The sequence below is a fragment of the Pleurodeles waltl genome, chromosome 6 (genome assembly GCF_031143425.1).
Source record: "Pleurodeles waltl isolate 20211129_DDA chromosome 6, aPleWal1.hap1.20221129, whole genome shotgun sequence".
NCBI classification, from domain to species: Eukaryota; Metazoa; Chordata; class Amphibia; order Caudata; family Salamandridae; genus Pleurodeles; species Pleurodeles waltl.
The window spans coordinates 1,502,740,044-1,502,759,025 of NC_090445.1; the positions used below are offsets into that span (position 1 = coordinate 1,502,740,044).

At 44.4% G+C, this 18,982-nt stretch overlaps 1 protein-coding gene across 1 annotated transcript in view; it reads right to left on the reverse strand.

The window, feature by feature from the left end:
• The window catches only part of PLCH2 (phospholipase C eta 2), a 1,343,524-nt gene that overhangs the window by 69,794 nt on the left and 1,254,748 nt on the right, over positions 1-18,982 (reverse strand). The window contains exons 15-19 of the mRNA XM_069240985.1: positions 16,268-16,368; positions 13,090-13,187; positions 10,928-11,110; positions 9,204-9,311; positions 4,092-4,216 (exon numbers count right to left, since the gene is read on the reverse strand). Of these exons, the coding sequence (XP_069097086.1) occupies positions 4,092-4,216; positions 9,204-9,311; positions 10,928-11,110; positions 13,090-13,187; positions 16,268-16,368 (615 nt within the window). The remainder of the gene's footprint in view (positions 1-4,091; positions 4,217-9,203; positions 9,312-10,927; positions 11,111-13,089; positions 13,188-16,267; positions 16,369-18,982) is intronic.

The following is an 18,982-nucleotide window of genomic DNA, read 5'->3' on the forward strand; positions in this document are numbered from 1 at the left end:
CTCTGATGTTCTGGTGGTTCGTGGTGACTGCATTTTTGTAGGCTCTAAGGTCTTCGGTTGATTTTCTGCTCTTCCATTCACATTCTAGTAATCTGCAGGAGCGTTTTCATTCTTGTAGGTATGTCGTGAACTATCTAGGTGTCTCGCTTTGTTGTTTTCTTGCGGGTTTTCTGAGAGGAGCTACACTGTTGACGGATTCAGAGATCCGGCGGTGTAGGTTATGTGTCAGAGATCCGGCGGTGTAGGTTATGTGCGGATTCAGTCGCGTTTGCTGCGTCTGGGTGGGAGGAGGGGCTGAGTGCATTGGTAAGCTGCGCTTCTGTGACTTTGCTCCAGCACCTGCCAGGGGGTGCATAGTGGCATGGTTCTTCGTAAAGGTGAAGTGGGTGCACCAGTGGTTGATCTAATGGTATTCAGAGGTGTGAGAGATGGTGATGTTGTTCCCTGCTGAGAAGACAGAGTCGAGGGTGTGCCCAGCTGTGTGAGTGGGCACACTGACAAGTTGCTTGAGGCGGAGTGTAGCGAGGTTCTCCAAGAGGCTTGTGGTGTTGGGGTCATTGTGGATATCAAGGTGGGAGTTGAAATCGCTGAGTATAAGGTAGTCGGTGGAGACGAGCGCTGAGGGGGTGACGAGGTGACGAGGTCAGCGATGGCTTCGCTGAATTGAAGCCGGGTCTGGGTGGTCTGCAGACAAGCATGCCCAGGACGGAGGTGTTGGGGTTGGTCTGACTCTGGAAGTGAAAGTGTTCATGGGTTGGCTGGTTCTGTGACTCATTGGTGGTTGTCAGGCAGAGGGTGTTCTTGTAGAGTATGGCGATATTGCCTCCTGGACGATTGGCCCTGTCCTTGTGGATGATCTTGTAGTCGTCTGGAATGGCTGTGGTGATGTCTGGGGGCCGAGGTGGGGTGATCCAGGTCCCCATCAGGAAGACGATGTCGGGGGGCGATTGAGTCGAGGAGGTCCCAGACTTCTACTGCGTGCTTGACAAGGGACATGTGATGAGGAGTATGCACTTGAGGTGGCCATCTGGGATTGGTGCAGGATTATGTGGTGGTCGGTGACAGGTAGGTACTATAAGTTAAGCAGTAACACTGCATCTCTGATGCAAATTTAATGGCCATTTCAAGAAGTTATTTTCAATGTAAATGTGCTTCCTGTACATGGCAGTGTCCTACCACTTCTGGCTTTACTCATATATTTAGGACAATGTGCTTCAAAATGGAGCGCTGACTGGGCACATACTACAGCCCTATCATTCACCTGCTGCATGGACTTAGCTCATTTGCTACATGTGTTGTTTACTTAGTGTTTTGAATGTTCACAAGCCATGTGATTTTAGTGATTGGCTAAATTGTTGGAGGCCGGTTATTAGTAGAGGTAAGTATGCACCTATCACTAGCAATATTTCTACCACTAGCAATAATTCCAGAGACAATGTTAGGTCCAGTCAAGGTCTCAAAACATCAGCCCCTGGCTCAACCCATGGTAGCTTGGCAGTGAGCAGGCAGGCTTAATGCAGGAGACAGGTATGTAAAGCATTTAAATACACCAATGTGGTAAATAAGGACACAACACACAATAAAGATCCCACCCCAATTTATAAAAATAGGAAATATTTTTATCTTTAAAATGACACCAAAGCGACAAAAATCCAATATAGGGAACCGGAGTTATGAATTTTTAAATAGTAAATAAAAAAATGCGCTTTCTACTGCTTAGAAATCAATAGCGACAACCTGGGGCATCTGGTTGTGCTTGACCAGGATATAGCCAAAGTTGGAGGCGACCGCGATGGAGCCCTGCTCGGATACACTGAGCGTGAGACCTCATTTGCACTAAGAAACTTTTCTGGAGCTTTTGTCTCTCAATGTCGTGTGGTCCTCCTCAGCAAGACAATTTCAATTCAAGGTCGTCGGACTGCTTTCCGCTGGGCCCTGGTCCAATCCTGAAAGTCTGGAGCTTTCAGCTGGACAATCTGAAATCCTGTCTGGGTCGCAGTTGAAGGCAGTCGGCTTGACTCACAACAGCGAGTCAGTCCACTTATGGAGCTTTTTCCAAAAGTTGCTCCAAACTTCTGGAACTTAGGGCTGTTGTTCCAGTGTACAGGAGCAGTACTTCAGAGCACAGTCCTCTGGATTGCAGACCAGAGTTCCAGCAGAGCAGTCCTTCTTCTTTTGGTTTCAGGCAGCAGATTTCAGTTGTGATGCAGATGAGCCACTTTTTTTCAATCATCTTGGGGGACAAGCATGGAGGCACCCCTGTCGAATGAGCTGTAGGGTGCCAGACAAAAGCATGACAGCTTCCTCCAAAGTGTGGTATTTTCTTGTTCCATAAAGCACTGCACTTTAAATTCCAAGACGGACGATTTTTCCCCAGAGGAGCAAGACCTGGCTAATCCAACCTACTGGTGTGGCTCATTTCCACTGACACTCCCCTCTGGACATGTGCAAACTCCTTTCCTGAGCCTGCTAGTTATCTTTGAGGTACAGGAGGAGAGGACAGTCTTGGCTAGCTTTCCTTTCTGACCTGCTTCCTTTGAAGCCCAGTTTGATTTACCCAGCCCCCTTCCTGGCCTGGCCTCAACATCTGCCCACCTCCCGGCATCAGATAACCTCTGCTCAGTGCAGGCCACTTCTCACCTCATCAAAAGGAACCTGGCTAATCCTGTTAAGGCTGACCAATCAGGAGCGGCCACTAGTAGGCTGAAATTTGGCTTACAGAAAAGAAAGTCATATACATTTTTCTCTGTACTAGTTATGATAAATTCAACAGTGGCAAGTTATTGGATTTATCAGTTTCAATTTTTTGAGTCCTTTCATGATACATTTAGTTCCTTCCAAGCAGCACTTATGTTTATGGAAAATATTCCCATGTTAGCCTATGGAGCTACGTATGTACAATGAGGAAAAGCTAAAGGTGCAGTTTTTCCCTCACCAGGGAATATAAAACACCTTCTATACTGTCACTGCTTATAGTTACATGACACCCCACCCCTAGGGCATCTAGGGAATACACTGGCGGTCACATATCTAAAATAAGGTAGAATATCACTTTGGAAGTACCTTTAATTCCAAAGCCGAATTTGCACACATTTTATTTTTTTAAAACAGTCTGCAAAGCAGGGCTGCCTTTAAAAATGACAGTAGGCAACACAACAGTGCACACGCCAGTGCAGGAAATCTACTGGACCTCCAAACTTCCCTGCCCTATCAGATACCAGGAACTTATAGGTAGTTTGAATTCCCGTTCCCCTATTATCTTCTAGGGATTCACAAGAGTCTGTCATTGCCAATTGTAATTGTGCCACATTACCATATACCTTTTATTCAGAGCACTGGCCCTGGGACTGTTTAGTGGAGCCCAGGGCACAGTCAGGGTCAGTTATCACCAGTATCAGTCAGAAAACATTTGGGTGAACATGCTAAAAGGATGACTTTCTCATAACACTGATAACAAATGAGTGTCAAACAACATTATGAGGATGTCAGCCGCAATAGCTAGTTATCTCTAAATAACCTACTGGTGAAGTTCAGCTTCCATAACATTACCTCGCCTCAGCGGGTGCATGTGGTCTTAAGAGCTTTGGGTCCACAGCACTTCTTCTTTTATATTGCAAGCTACAAAAGATGCTTTGCCCGCCACATGTTTTTACATTGTATAACATTGTTGACCTCTAAAAGGCCCAGGCAAAAGGTCTCTTATGCTGGCGTATTTTCATGTAATTTCACAAATCTCATATTACTTTGTTATGTGAAATTCTCCAAATTACTGTATTGATCCTCATGGTGTATTTATGCTTTGTTTGCTCAAACATCTTAGCAAGGGAGCACAGGAACAATGAAAACGACTAAAACACGAGTGGCTATTGTTTAAGACACTTGCACTTTTGTTCTATTTTGTTTTTGCATTGACTGTGTCCTTCTGTCCAAAATGGATGTGAGGATGACTTTTCACTGGTTTTGCATTTTGTGTAATCGTGTGTAATTCGTACAGAATTTCACATAGTTTTTCAAAAGCAAATTACGAATATTTAGCATATCTCTCCCTTCAATCAATAGGTTTCTTGGCCCAGCCTTAGCCTCAGACCTACCTCGCCTCGGTCCCCAAGCATGGAATCCTTTGGCTTTGGGAGCTGCTGTCCACTAATAATCCTCAATATCAGCTGCTTCTTCAGCTGTCCTGGCAAAGGATCTTCAGAATTTGGATTGAAGGCACCTAGCAAGAAACAATTAATCAGACAGTCAAGCGAAATTATAAATGTGTGGTTCAGATGGCACAAATGTCTAATGTGATGAATTGCTGGCAGATAAAGAAATTATCAATCTGTGTTTACTTCTTCACTTGGCATTTGGTGAGTGCTGAGAAATGTCCTAAATATGAAGGAAGGAGCAAGACAGTGATCTTGAGAACTGAAATGCTGCAACTTCTATGAGGGTGGAGGGGAAACCATCATCACATATATATACGTTGTTTCAAGAGCTCCCTTTCTTTCTTGGATTAATGTATTCCCATTTCAATAAATTAGTCTTGGAAAGGAAGGGCGCAGATATTGAAATTAAGTAACCCATTACTCCTAGGTAAAAGATGGTGACTTTAAAATACAAGAATGCTCCCACTAGTCTTTTAAGACTCGTCCCATCAAGGATAAAATAGCACAGTTGAGGGACAAAAATACCACTCAATCACGAATGTAAGGCTCTTCTTCTAATACTAAAAAACCATTCCCTATATGCCCAAGTACCAAACTCACTCAGATAAAGGACTCTTCTAACCAGTGTGCTTATCTCAAGAAACCAAGGGGGCAAACCTCTATTGAACCTGAATTATTAACCTATGTATTTCAACAACAAATAACCACAGGGACAAAGTTCCCCAACCCCTGGGGCATGAAATCTTCTTAAGCAGAATAACTTCTCAGCCTGAATATAAAAAAAATACCTCTCCTCAAATATAACATGAGTTACTTCCTTCTGCATCTTGAAGAGCGCTCCTCCTCGAACCTTAGCACATCTGCCCTTCCAGATGTCAGAAACCTTTTCATCTAGGCAAACGAAGGGGAGTGTACCTCTTAACCCCAGCCTAACTCCCTCTACCTCACGTCCACCATCTCATTCATCAGCTTGTGGGCTCCTCATTCAGAAACCTTTTCATCTAGGCAAATGAAGGGGAGTGTACATCTTAGCCCCAGCTCTAACTCCCACTACCTCACGTCCACCATCTCATTCATCAGCTTGTGGGCTCCTCAGTTAAATGAATCATTCTAGTGGACACCGCTGGCTGAGGTTTGAGTACAGACACTGCCAGAGCAGGGAGAATCAGTGACGGTTTCTCCTCTGGCACTCCCAATGTTCTAGTATCCATCTAATAGACTATTTTTAATGTAACTCTTCTGACAGCCAAAAATGACGTCACTAGGCAGACACACAAACACCTCCACACATACACACGCACCCCAAACAGATTCAATCTTCCTCCATTGTTCCTCTTTCCTTCTCCTTGCAGCTCCCCCTCTTTCTCTCTTTCTCTCTCTCTCTCTCTTTATATATATAAATATATATATATTTATCTATCCCTCTCTCTCTCTGCCCCTCTCATTTTAAACAACAGCTTACTAACTGGACAAATAATGACTCTCTCGTTAGGAAAGTAATTTGGTGTCGTACTAAAGGCCGAAGGTGCTATAGCAATGTGGATAACATACCAGATTTATGAAGGATTGGCATTCATGCCGGGGTTTCCTTACATAGTATGCATAGAGCAGTCAATGCATATATATTTACTCAATATTTATTCTAGCTTTGATCCTAACATTATGACTACTGAAAGGTCTGTGTATCTGTGGCTGTTTGAACATCTGTGACCCTGTTCTGGAGCTTTGCTCCAACAAGATAACGAAGGCTGCCCCACCTTCAGAAAGAAGGACATGGTACCACACTAACATATAAAAGAGCCTTTTAGAGAATTACTAGTTTTAATCTGACTCCAAATTGAAAACAAACATATTCACAACCCACCGTCAATACATTATAGATAGGCCTCGCCACATGCACCCAACACACCTCTAGTAATCCATATCTGGTCTTTCATCTCATATTCAAAAGGACTCTAACACAACACACAATACTTTCCATCTCACCTAAAAATGATCACACACAAACGGCACATGCCTAACAGCAACCCCTTCATTATTGTGCAAACAATAACACGCCAAATAGTTGGCAAAGCGTGGCAAATCAACAGTACCTTGCACCCAACACTACATCATATAACACCGACTTGGCTTGTGTTGTTTGTATAAAAGCACTATATTCATGATAGCACAATTGATACTATTGACATTTCCTCATAATCAAAAAATGGAAAGTCCTTTAGTACATGCACTCATGCCAGTAAACTACCACATACATTATGAAACCGACTTTACTTTCACACAAGCTCAGATAAATATGTCAGACCTAACACTGTGCAAAATCTCTACTAACCACGCACAAGTTAACTCCAACAACACAACAGACACTAGAAATCGTTGAGCCTGCCGGTCACATTAATGAACTTCACTAATCTGTGCAAAAGGAATCACTGACAGAATATCAGAAAAAATATTGTTAGGACTGAATATAATGTCAAAAATATCGAGGACCAAAATATGGAGAAGAAAAGTGCAAATAGGTAAATATAGATTCACTATTCTTAACATCACATCTACGTACTTGGAAGATATATATACATATATCATCAAGGTACATATATGTGGAGTTACATATAGTAGAACTTTGCTTACTTATAGAAACTTACCTTCACAATATTTTTGCCCTCAATATTTTTCACACAATATGTTTCTGTTTCCAAATATTCTGTCTAAATGATGCGATTACAATGGTGGGTGGCACTATACAAATGCGCATAACATAATATATGTCTCTGTTAAGAGCTAAGGAACTACTATGCTCTCCAGATAATTCCTCCTGCTCATGATAACGAAACTCTCCAAGGAACATGAACTGTTACTTGTAGCGCAAGCTCTGCTCTCACAAATAATGAAGGAGGAAATATGCTGCAATGAACAAAGCAGTATATTTCCGCCTCGGAAAGGAAAATGTATTTTATTTTGGAATAGCTCAATATGATGTTCATATTCCGAGTTTTCTTTTATCACCACTCTGACAGAGCCCTAACCACTTACCGAGGCAATGTGTGATAATTCCATACCTTGGTTCAGGCGCATCTCTAAGTCATGCACATTCTCAAATGACCCAGGCACCTTTGTGCTCTGGTACACGCTCCTCCTTATGATGAAATACAAACTACTTTTTTTTTAACGTGATAAATGCACTTTCTTGCCCTACTATGTGGTCTCTGGTACATTACATATCCCAGTGCTGATAATAGTACATGTACTTCCTGGATTTTTTGTGACCGTTTTATATAGCACAGACTTGCCACAAGAGCAACAGTCATTTACAACAGAACCAGGCATAACACATTTTTGGGCAGTGAGGGGTTGCATAATTTCTTCAATATCACTAGATGTTGAGTGGAGGCTGGTATTCTAACCTTATTCACCAGTTACAGTTTAGAAAGCTTGTTTTCCACATTCTCTGCACGACTCCTCCTGATAACAAGCATTGCAAAGCAAATAGGTCTGGCCTATGGGCGACCTATTGGCTTTGTCAGTCCAGTGGGGATGGTGAATGAGAAAGTGGGTAAATTGCTGGAGAGCAGGATGGTTAATATAAAAAAAGAGAAAAAAAGCTAAGAAGCAGCCAGCGCTGTCCGTGTCATAGCTTTTTTTCTTTTGTCTGCTGGGAGGCGAAGAAGAAATGCACGGGGTGGGTGCGGGGAGGAGAAGAAACAGCGACAGGGTGGGTGGGGTTAGGTGAAACAGGGATGGGTGGGTGGGGACAACTGTCTATGCTAAAGAGCTGTCTGGCACAAGTTGCTTTCTCCATGGCAAATGGTAACAAGAGCAAGAAAACATGCACCGAGCTGCTATTCAGGAAAAGAAATCCATGCTCCTAAACACATCCCAAAATTGCTATTTTTGCATGTGCCTTATTGTTGCAGCGCAAACCAATGAAAGCAAAATAAGCTTTTGTAAAATGACATAGTAACAATCCACTAAAGAGAACTGCAATAAGTGGTTCTGTGCCAATGTCAGAGTCCTTACTTAATGAGAAATGCCAGTTTAGACATGATTTTGCCAAAGAAGTATGTAAGGTTGGCACCAATATTATGGTAAGACATCATATACATGTATGCCACTCAAATTGATACAAATGGTAGTGGCAGTATTTTATACATTTACTATGGTGTCTCTAATTTGGTCTGTTTTTTCTAATTTCTAATCTGTTTTGAAGTGCATGGAACGTAAAAATCGAACAAACTGCCAAACTGTGCTTTCAGAGCCAAGTTGAACCATTAATCCTACATCTGGTCCCTGACATGCTTCCATTGATTGCAACAAATGATGCCAATGAGAAGGATGCGGCCTTATGGGCAGTGTAGGCAGACGGGACACCAACTGTTGAACTAAGGAAACTGGTTCGAGTCTCAGCATTGCCACAACATTCTGTGATTCTCTGCAAATCACTTCATCTACTCTGCCTTCAAAAATAAAATTAAATGAACTTGTGTAATACTCGTGCTCATGCAGCGTGGTCCATACTTCCATGCAGAGGCAAGTTTGTGTTGTTTTAAAAATGCAAAAAAAAAAACCCCAGGCAACAGTACCTCAGTTGCAGTGCGGAGGGAGACTAATTAAGCTAAATTAATCTGTACTTGTTCCATGCGCCACATGGACAGAAAGAAGTGACGACATCGCACGGGCAGACAAATTAGAAGGCAGCAAACAAGAATGATGATGATGCCAACAAATGGTAAGTGAGGACGGGCTTCAAGCCGTTTTTTAAGAGGTTTTTTTTTCAGATACAAAACATTATTGCCTTAGTGACAGCGCATGCGTGATGCCTGCAGGCACGACCTAAAAAAATACATGTACTTACTGTTGCACTACGCATGCACTTCCTCTCCATGTCACTAGTACTTCATACCAGCATACATACGTCCTTTACTAGAAGTATGTATTTTCTGATAATGTCACAATCCCTTATTGGTATTGACATGTGCACGTTCTTTGCCTCACGCATGCTCATTCTTACCAGAACAGGTGCACTTCCTGAAACTAACAAGTGCTTTTCCTTACCTTGACACATGCACTTCGGCTTCAAGACATAACCACAGTTCCCATTGGCATTAAACTTGGCCCGGTTCAACTGCAGCATTCTGCCCTCCGACTGGTAATTTAAAGCAACTGTGAAAGCAAAAAACACATCAAGAGAGAGAGAGGGAGAGAGGCGTCAATTGAGACGCACATCCTGTCATGACGTAATATGGGGAGATTTGGACATCTGATCCAGTGCCATCATATGTTTTGAACGTCTTGCTACCTTAACCTTCCATATATTCTACAGAACACCTAAGGGAAATAGGTAAAACTCCAAGCCTGTCCCAGTACTTTACTCAGGCTCAGATGCATGAAAACAAACGCGGCACAATAAATGGAAAAATGATGTTGTCAGCTAAACATGCCAGTAGGGGCACCTGCGAAATAGTTCATTATTAAAACAACTCCAAGTTCATAAAAGCATTGACCGGGGAGGGAAGTATTGCTGAGAAATATGGTGTTACAATTAAGGTAAAGCTAAAACAAGTCTTGCAGGGTGGCCTTGGGACTTAAGTCCTTTAAACAATGTTATTTAAGCAAAGGCATGTAGATTGTTTTATTCTCTGGAGGAGGGTGCTCTACTTCAATTTCCTGAAATAAAGGAAATGTGTGCATAGGATATTTGGTATATTGTTTTCCTTTTTACGCAAGGGTTGGGGAAAGAAATCCAACTCAATTTGTCAATTTCTGATTTCGCAAATTTCCATTTCTGGTTTTCCTGAAAACCTTCGATCACAAATGATCACCCAAAAAATTACACATTGCCCATTGAAATTGCAGGAGAAGGGAGCACAGGCTTGTCAAACTTTCACCCCAGGAGTTCAAAGGAATAATGTGTTCACAGTTTCAGAATTCTAGTGCCCCAGGGGTACAAATTTTGATCACATGCTTAAAGGAGACCTTAGAGCGAGAGAGAATTATTGTGAAACACTGATATCAAAGTGAATGTAAAAGGCGGGCATAAATGGAGGAGATAAAGAGTTGTATCATAGACAGGCACATTGGGACATAGAAAAAGGGAGGAATGTGTTAATGCAATTGAGAAGAGCGAGAAAATGAAGGATGACAGAAGTGCATCATCTCCAGAAGGGCATAAGTAGAGAAAGGAAGTGGGTGAGGGGTAAGGTTGGATAGAGCTGAGCTGGCTGATTGGTCGAGAGAAATGAAGAACAACGACAGAGCAAAGATGGAGAGAAGGCTTGATGGATAAGTGGAGTAGGCAAAGGGGACAGCCAGGTTGTGGGAGAGTAGACATAGCATTTCTTTGGAATGTGGACCAGCAAAACAGAGGAAATAGTTGGGAACGAGAGATGGGCAGGCAGCCAGCAGAACAAAGCAGTGTGAAGCAGTGTGGGTAGGTGGGATATGGAAGAGTTAGGAGAAAGAGAAATAAGGATATGGTCAATGCAAGGGGGACAGAGGGAATAAAGTGATCTGAAAAATGGAACAGAGGAGGGCGGTGAGCTAAGAAAGAAAACTGGACTACAGTGATGATAAGGGGCAGTGAGTTCAGAATTAACATAATATTGTGGAGAGACGCTGCAAAATAGGAGACTCACTAGATGTTGGCCGTTTAAAGGAACTGACTGCATGTCGATCAGATTATCCTAGGAGCCACATTCTATCTAGGGTTGTCACTACCTAGAACTGAACAAGGTATAATGTAAGTAATCAGAGGCCTAAATAGAGCTTTGGCCACGTACCCAGCTGGCAGCCCGCATTCCAGAAGGGCTGGGGGTTGTAGTTGCTGGAGTCGACCCGGTATGATGACGGGTAGATGCGCGATAGCTGGGACTGGTTGAAGCGGATGTACTGCATAGGTTTCTGCTGGATGACCTGGTGTGCCTTGGTCTCGCTGAAGGATGACACCTGCCAACTGCATGAGACTGGTGGAGGAAGGCAGCAGTAAGTCAGTGCATGAGAAACTAAAAGGTGGTAAATCCAATCTCACTCCACTTCAAATACCAGCATCGTAGATTTCCAAAATATCAAAACAGAAATACATTCATTGTATTTTATTTTAGACATTCAGCGCCTGTATTGCTGCTATGCCCTGATGCCTCCCATCTTTCACACCCATCCCGCTCCCCATTCCTCCTTTGTTTTCCCACAATTGAGCTCCAGTCCCTACACATCATCTCTACTCTCCTCCTTCCTTCCACGGCTTCCTGTTATCTGCCAGGCCCTTGCTCAACTACGATGTCCTGTCTGACCCCTAAATCCATGTTCTTTCCCACATCATATAACCCCTACACCAACTCTTCCCAAATCCTCACCTACCTACTACCTCCCTCTCCACCCCCACTGACTTTCATGTTTTCCCAACACACATCCCACTCCACATACCCATCTAATTGTCCAAGGTGCTCTCTCTCCCTCTCCCTTTTTTTCCCATTAAACCAAACCTCGCCTTTTCTATCATCTACACTCCCCAAACATAGGGCCATATTTATACTTTTTGACGCAAAACTGCGCTTAACGCAGTTTAGCGCAAAAAAATTAGCGCCGGCTAACGCCATTCTGAAGCACCATGAGGGTGCCGTATTTATTGAATGGCGTTAGCCGGCGTTAGCCGACCGGCGCTGCCTGGAGTGCGTGAAAAAAAACCACGTACACCAGGCAGCGCCGGCGTAGGGAAAAATGGCGTTTGGGCGTCCTAAAATGGGGCAAGTCAGGCAGAGGCAAAAAAAACGTCTTAACCCGATTTGCGCCATTTTTTTTGGGCGCCCAACCCCCATTAACATGACTACTGTCTTAGCAAAGACAGGAGTCATGCCCCCTTGCCCAATGGCCATGCCCAGGGGACTTCTGTCCCCTGGGCATGGTCATTGGGCATAGTGGCATGTAGGGGGGCACAAATCAGGCCCCCCTATGCCACAAAAAAAAATATAAAAAAATACTTACCACAACTTACCTTTTCTTCCCTGGGGTGGGTCTCTCCATCCTTGGGTGTCCTCCTGGGGTGGGCAAGGGTGGCAGGGGGTGTCCCTGGGGGCAGGGGAGGGCACCTCTGGGCTCATTCTGAGCCCACAGGTCCCTTAACGCCTGCCCTGACCCAGGCGCTAAAATCCGGCGCAAATGCAGGTTTTTTAGTCCCGCCCACTCCTGGGCGTCATTTTTGCCCGGGAGTATAAATCCGATGCAATAGCATCGGAGTCATTTTTTAAGACGGGAACGCCTACCTTGCATATCATTAACGCAAGGAAGGTGTTCACGCAAAAAAATGACGCTAACTCCATGAACTTTGGCGCTAGACGCGTCTAACGCCAAAGTATAAATATGGAGTTCGTTTTCCGTCGAATTTGCGTCGAAAAAAACGACGCAAATTTGGCGTAAACGGAGTATAAATATGCCCCATAGTCCCCTGTTCCTCATGCCCGCTTATTGTTGTGCGCACATTCTTGCCTCCATCTTCCACATTTCCCTACCCTTGCCTTTTCACTCATTTCCTTGCCCATAACCACTGCGCCCTCCTCAACAAATCGCTCTCCTCACCTTACTCCCAGTTCACATGCCCACACCTAGTAATCAGCACAATTTAGTATTCTGTTTCCTGCAACAGACAAGGCCGTGGGGGCTGGCGGCTGACATTCCTCGCTGGCAGCCAGCGATGATGGTCGAACAAGCCTGCAGGTAAGCATGAGATCCACTTGTTGGTTTACCCTTAGCCCCAGCGGAATGCAATACCACAACCTGGTTCCAGTGCTAATATAGCCCTCCAGGCACCAGCGCGGGCTTATTTATGTAAATTCGCCTGCACATTATTATTTATGAGAGGTGATTTTTTTAAGCGCTGCTTTTCACGATAATTTACTCCAGTGGGATTAGGCCTTTCTTCCTCTGCTTACAAAACAGCAATCCTTACTCTCGGTTTCGACATCGTGGATGCCGACGGACTTTGTGTATTTCACCAGGTCGGACAAGGCCCGCGAGAGCTTCATGGTCTTCTTCTGCCTGGTGATCCTACAGGGGAACAAACATCAGCACAGTAATGCAGAACAACAGGCAAGGCTGGAAAACATTCAAAATAATTTTGTGAAAATTGGCGACAAAGGATACAGCTCAAATCTCACTGGGATGGAAACATTCTCCAAAACTAGATAGATTTCATTTACAAGTTTGCAGTGTCAGCCCTGATATAAATAGTGCGTTATTACGATTATTAGGCACAATCTGTTTCCACCAGAATTAGAAATGTTAACGATTCATTCTGGGCGACGATAAGGGATTACTTTGAATGGAAAGTTGACATCAATCAGCAAGGAAACTGCCTATGTCAAAATTACTTCAAAACGGTGCTATAATCTAAGTGCAGTTCTTTCTTTTTTTTTTGTGGCGCATATGTACTATCTTTGCAATACTCAAAATCCACCAAAGGCCTGAGGCATTTACTAATTGTATACCTCGTACATACTGACTTTACTCTGTCAAGGGGTGTGGAAATAACTTGCAAATGTGAACATAATGAGAGACCCATCCAGACTATCAGGACCAAAGAATGGGACTTTCCTTTAACCACGCTCATTTTTGCAGTCATCAGCTCCAGTTATTCTCCCAAGAATACAGGTGAGGTGGTATTTGTGAACTAGTAGTATCTGCCACTGGTAGGGCATCTTGGTCCTGTGGGCTGTCTCGGAGTCTTACTTAGCAGGGACAACTGCCTTGGTTTTCCTGCTATCCCTGACCTTGTGTCTATAGTCTCCCTGTGTCTGTGTTCACCCAGTGTCGGGCCTATCTTTGTTTCCTAATTAGTCTATGTCAGTGCCCATGTGTCACTTTGGGTGCCCAATTTACCTGTGTTGGTGTCATGTTGTTAATGATCTGGTGCTGAATTATACAAAGTGCCCTGGGGGCCTAAAGGGCATTTGTGCCAGCTTTGCTCGCCCCTGGGGCACTTTGGTATTACAGAAGAGGCCGCAGATGCTTGTGCAACCCCTGGTGTAATAAAGATAGTGCTGGCACATATAGCATCAGAGCTATCAACAGAGGGCGTTCCCTCATTTGCATGGGGGCATGGCCCTTTGCAAATAAGGGAATCTCTTTGGCTCTGCGCCTGTGCCATGTTATAGACACAGGCGTAAAGGAAAAGAAGTTCTCAGGAGGCACACTTACAGTGTGTCACAAATAGATGGTTCACTGTCAATGCGGCCCAGGGTCGCAGCCCTCTGGAGATGTCCTATGGACCCCCCAGACATCCCCTTGCAGGCGGGTGCAGTCACTCACTACATCCACCTGTAAGGGAATTTCTCATCCCTCCTAAAAATGTAGTCGGGTTGCCACCTGCACAGTGAAACACTGAGCGGCCTTTTTCAAGCCGCTCTGTATATGCCCACAGAACAGTGAGAGTTTGCACTGCCATCAGTCTAATACGGTGCATCCTGCTTATTTTCTAAGGGCACATCTTTTTGAAAGGTGCGCACGGTGCAGACAAGCAAAATGCGCCGCATTGGGTAAAACGGCCCCTGGTGTGAATATTTCCATGTGAAGATGTAAGTGGCTTCCAGTCAGTGCTCCATGTGTCAATGTCCTTGTGGCAGAATCAGTGCCCAATTGCCTTTGTTCCTGTATTAAGGTCACTATGTAAGTACCCCAATATTATTGCACTGTTAATGCTAGTGTACCAGATTAAGAGTCTTATGGTTTAGGTTTCACCAAGTCAGTGTCTCTATGTCAGCCTATCTCTGTCCCAGTATTACTGACCCATGCCAGTGTTCTTGTGGCATTGTTCCAGTATCAACCTCCCATACAGGTGTCCCAGTTTCACAATGTCAGGAGTGCTGTGCTGCTGGTATTGACCAAGTGTTCCTATGGCATTCTCCTAATATCCAGGCACCAGTGTGGACAGGTCGGTGATCTAGTTTCAAAGGCCAGGCGTCTATTCCTCAGTGGTAGTCTTCTTGTACAAATTATGGCACTTGTGTTTCAGTATCTCTGTCTTGATATAAAAGCTTTGCCCCCGGGTTGCAGTCCTTGTTCCAATGCCATTGTCTGCACATCAGTGTCCCAGTGTTTGCACCCGATGTTGTTTGCCTCTATACCACTATAGCTATGAGGAGGCTGCTTCCGCATACTATGGGGGAAACAAAAGGGAAAGCAGGCCACGAGAGTGTGATGAATGGGCCTTGATTGTTGAGATTCTGGATGGAAGAGTGATCCACTGTTAACAAAAAATCAATTACACGTGAGAAATCCATTAGAAATGAGAAAATGAGAAAAACGTTGTTAAATAACATTTTTGTCTAAAGACTCACTTAAAAATGGGAGAGCTGGCATTTCACATACATACAGTCTGTTGGTGCATTAATTACTCATTTGCAACATTCTCCTAGGCTGAATGTGTGTTGATTTTGCTCTGATTCACCCCATCCTCCATTTCACTTGTGTCTGATTTCAAGATATAAAAAAATTGAACTTGAGTGACCTGATGTAGAGGTGATCTAGTGATTGATAGCTGTGGCTTCAAAAGGCCATGATCCAATTCTAACTTCAATACATAACCAAACAGTGAGACTCTATGGCCATCACTTTATCTCTCTCTTCATCACAAACCCTTCTATGCCACAACTGCAACTACATGGTACCTGAGGCAAAGCACCAATAAAAAAAACGCTGCATTGTTTTTGGTCTTCGATGAAGACTTCAGGTCAGCCAATTACTAAATGGACAGTATGATCCAAAAGCATCTGCGCAATACCTTGTTGAATATTACTTTGCTCTTACTGCAATAAAACTTTCTGAACTCATCCAATTTTCTGCAACAGCAAGTGTACTAGACAGTTTGTGCTGAGTGACAGTGATTGGCTGAAGAAGTTACTAGACCAGTGAGCCTTAGAGATGTAGTCATTATAAATAAATGAGTGCATAAGTTTCGGACTCTACAAGGGAAGGGAAAATATTCACCAAGATCCCTGTGAAGCTTAAAGAAATACCCACAGCAAGCGCTTGCAGTTTGAACCATGACGACAGGGATACAAAGCCTGTATTGCTTGCGGAAAAGTCCTTGATTTCGGGACACCGTGTAAAATATGAAATTCTCATCTTACCTGCCATAGTGTATTGTCCCTCTCGCAATGCTTCCTTGACGGTCGAGGTTATCATCACCTTCTTCCACGCTCAATGACTTTTTAAATTTCCCACCTTTCTTCTGCATGTGAAGATAATGAACAGCAGATAAGAGGATCAAGGAAGTTGTTTATATATACAAAATGGCTCAAAGGTACGTGATTTGCACATGTATGAAGTCTTGTTCGAATCGGAGCTTTGCTTTAGTGAGAAGGGCTCTGGCCATTGTACAAAGAGTGGGAGATTCTACCCTTGAAGGATACACCAGCAAGGGAATAGACAAGCATCTTTCTGAGAGCTCGAAGCTTTCATCTGACCAAGCCCTGAGATTTCAGACTCCCCTTGACTATCTCTATGACCCACAAGGCCTCTTGTGCTTCAGTAGGTTGTTTTAGAATGATATATTCTCGGATATGTGTTTGGAATTTTCATGTCATTGAAGTTATGTAGCTATCCTTTGGAATGTGTGTTTCCAAGCCTTATATAGTGTGTGTCGATGTGTCAGTGAAAAAAATGTTGCTATCAAGGCACGTGGCTGCGCTGGCAGAGTGAAATTGCGGGAGAAGACTGGTGCGTTGGTGGCCTGTGCCCCCATTTCAATTTCTAAACTCTACTATATAGTCATGTTGTTCTCATGGAGAAGTAAAGAACATGGACCATCACCCTATCTGTTAACCTTGCAAGACCATTGCTTTAAGAAGTGCCCTGCTAGTACTGGCAATAATGTTGTCCATAAACAGCTCCTCTTCAAATATACATTTGTTACTGGTCTTTCAGAAAAACTTTCTGCCATGACCCTATAGAGAACTCCAAACGCCTTTGTCAATGTTAGGAGGGTCTCATCAGTTACCAACCCATAGTACTATCTTTCCCCTGTTCGTGCTGCCATAATTTTATATAAAACATGTTTAAACGAAAAACACAACAATTAAGGCAAAACAAGCAATGCACAGGAGACAGAAAGAGTGTGGTCAGCAGTACGGTAAGGAGTGTAAACCGAGGAATGCGCTCATTACATTCGGAGTGTGGCTGGGGTCCAGAAGGCCACATGGAGTGTATTAGGGAATAAGGGCACATGGACTGCAGTGAATAGAGGTGCATGGACTGCAGACTGCAGTGAATAAGGGCACGGGAACTGTGAACTGAAGTGAATAAGGGCACATGGACTGCAATGAAAAGAGGTACTTGGACTGCAGACTGCAGTGAATAAGGGCACAGGAACTGTGGACTTATGTGCCTAGAGGCGCATAAATTGCACACTACAGTGAATAGAGGCACATGTACTGCAGTGAATAAGGGCACATAGACTGCAGTAAATAGAGGTGCGTGGACTGCAGACTACAGTGAATAAGCGCACGGGAACTGTGGACTGAAGTGACTAGCAGTGGCTGCCGGCAGTTTTAGGGGAGGGGAGTGGGCGGGAAGCACACTCACACTCATTCTTTCACACACACACACATGCACGCACATCCATTAACAACACTCATCAACATTCAAACATACACGAACGCACCAAACATTCATTTAAAAAGATCATACACACACACACACACTTACCTTCAGCCTCGGAGGTCCCAGGAGGGTTGGGACTGCTGCCTAACCTCGCTGGCTGACCTTAGGTCAGCCAATGAAGGATGGCAGCAGTCCCAACTTTGTCACAGAGTGGGATGGGGTCAGTGAAACTGCTGATCCCACCCCACTCTGTGACGAGGTGTCACTGATTGACACTCGTCCCGGGTGCTTCAGGACTTAAACCTGAAGTGCCCAGGTCGAAGTCAATGGGTGGCGCTTCCTTCATCACACGGGGGAGGGCCTCGAGGCACCTTTGCTGAGCCGAGGAGGTCATGCCCACAGGAGCTGTGACCGCTTTAGCCCAGCAAAGTTCTGCTCAGGCAGCCAGGAGTCTGCACAAATCGCGCATGTCTGCTCCTGGCTGCCTGACCTGAACATGAAGAATGTCTGTCAGGCTGACCTTTGTTCAGCCTCACCAGCACTCTTCATGATTTGCAAAAGGTGTGGGGGGGTGTGGCCCCTCCGCCCTAAAGGACGGGCTGTGCCTGGTGACTAGAGGCACATGGACCTCAGACTGAAGTGACTAAGGGCGCATGGACTGCAGTGAACAGAAGTGCATGGACTGAGGACTGCAGTGATTAGAGGCGCATGGACTGGAGACTGCAGTGAATAAAGGCACGGGAACTGAGGACTGAAGTAAATAAGGGTTCATGGACTGTGGACTGCAGTCCGGGGTGGTCAATGGATTTATAGGGGCTATACATAAGGATGCATGGGCCTTGGTCTGCAGTGAGGAATGTCACTGGATTGTTAGTTGCTGTGTGGGATGACACAGGGTTTGTGTATTATTCTCCATCATGAGATATACTGGTGGGCTGCAGTGCAGAGAGGCATATAGTTCAGTGGGGCACGTGGTTCATTAATTGTAACACAGAATGTCACAATTCCTGAGGGCTGACATGCAGATTGGCACAGGGGCTGTGGGCATAATGCCCAACGGCTCCTGGACTGTGGAATAAAGTAGAAAGTGGTAAAGCATCGGTACCTTGTACCACACTAGTGTGCTATACAAATGGTAGATAACATAACACGAGCCACTATACCACGTGGGTGTTGCCTCATGACTGCCATATCACCGCTCTCTGGCATAAGATGGAATAACGCCATTCTTCTTGGGATCACGA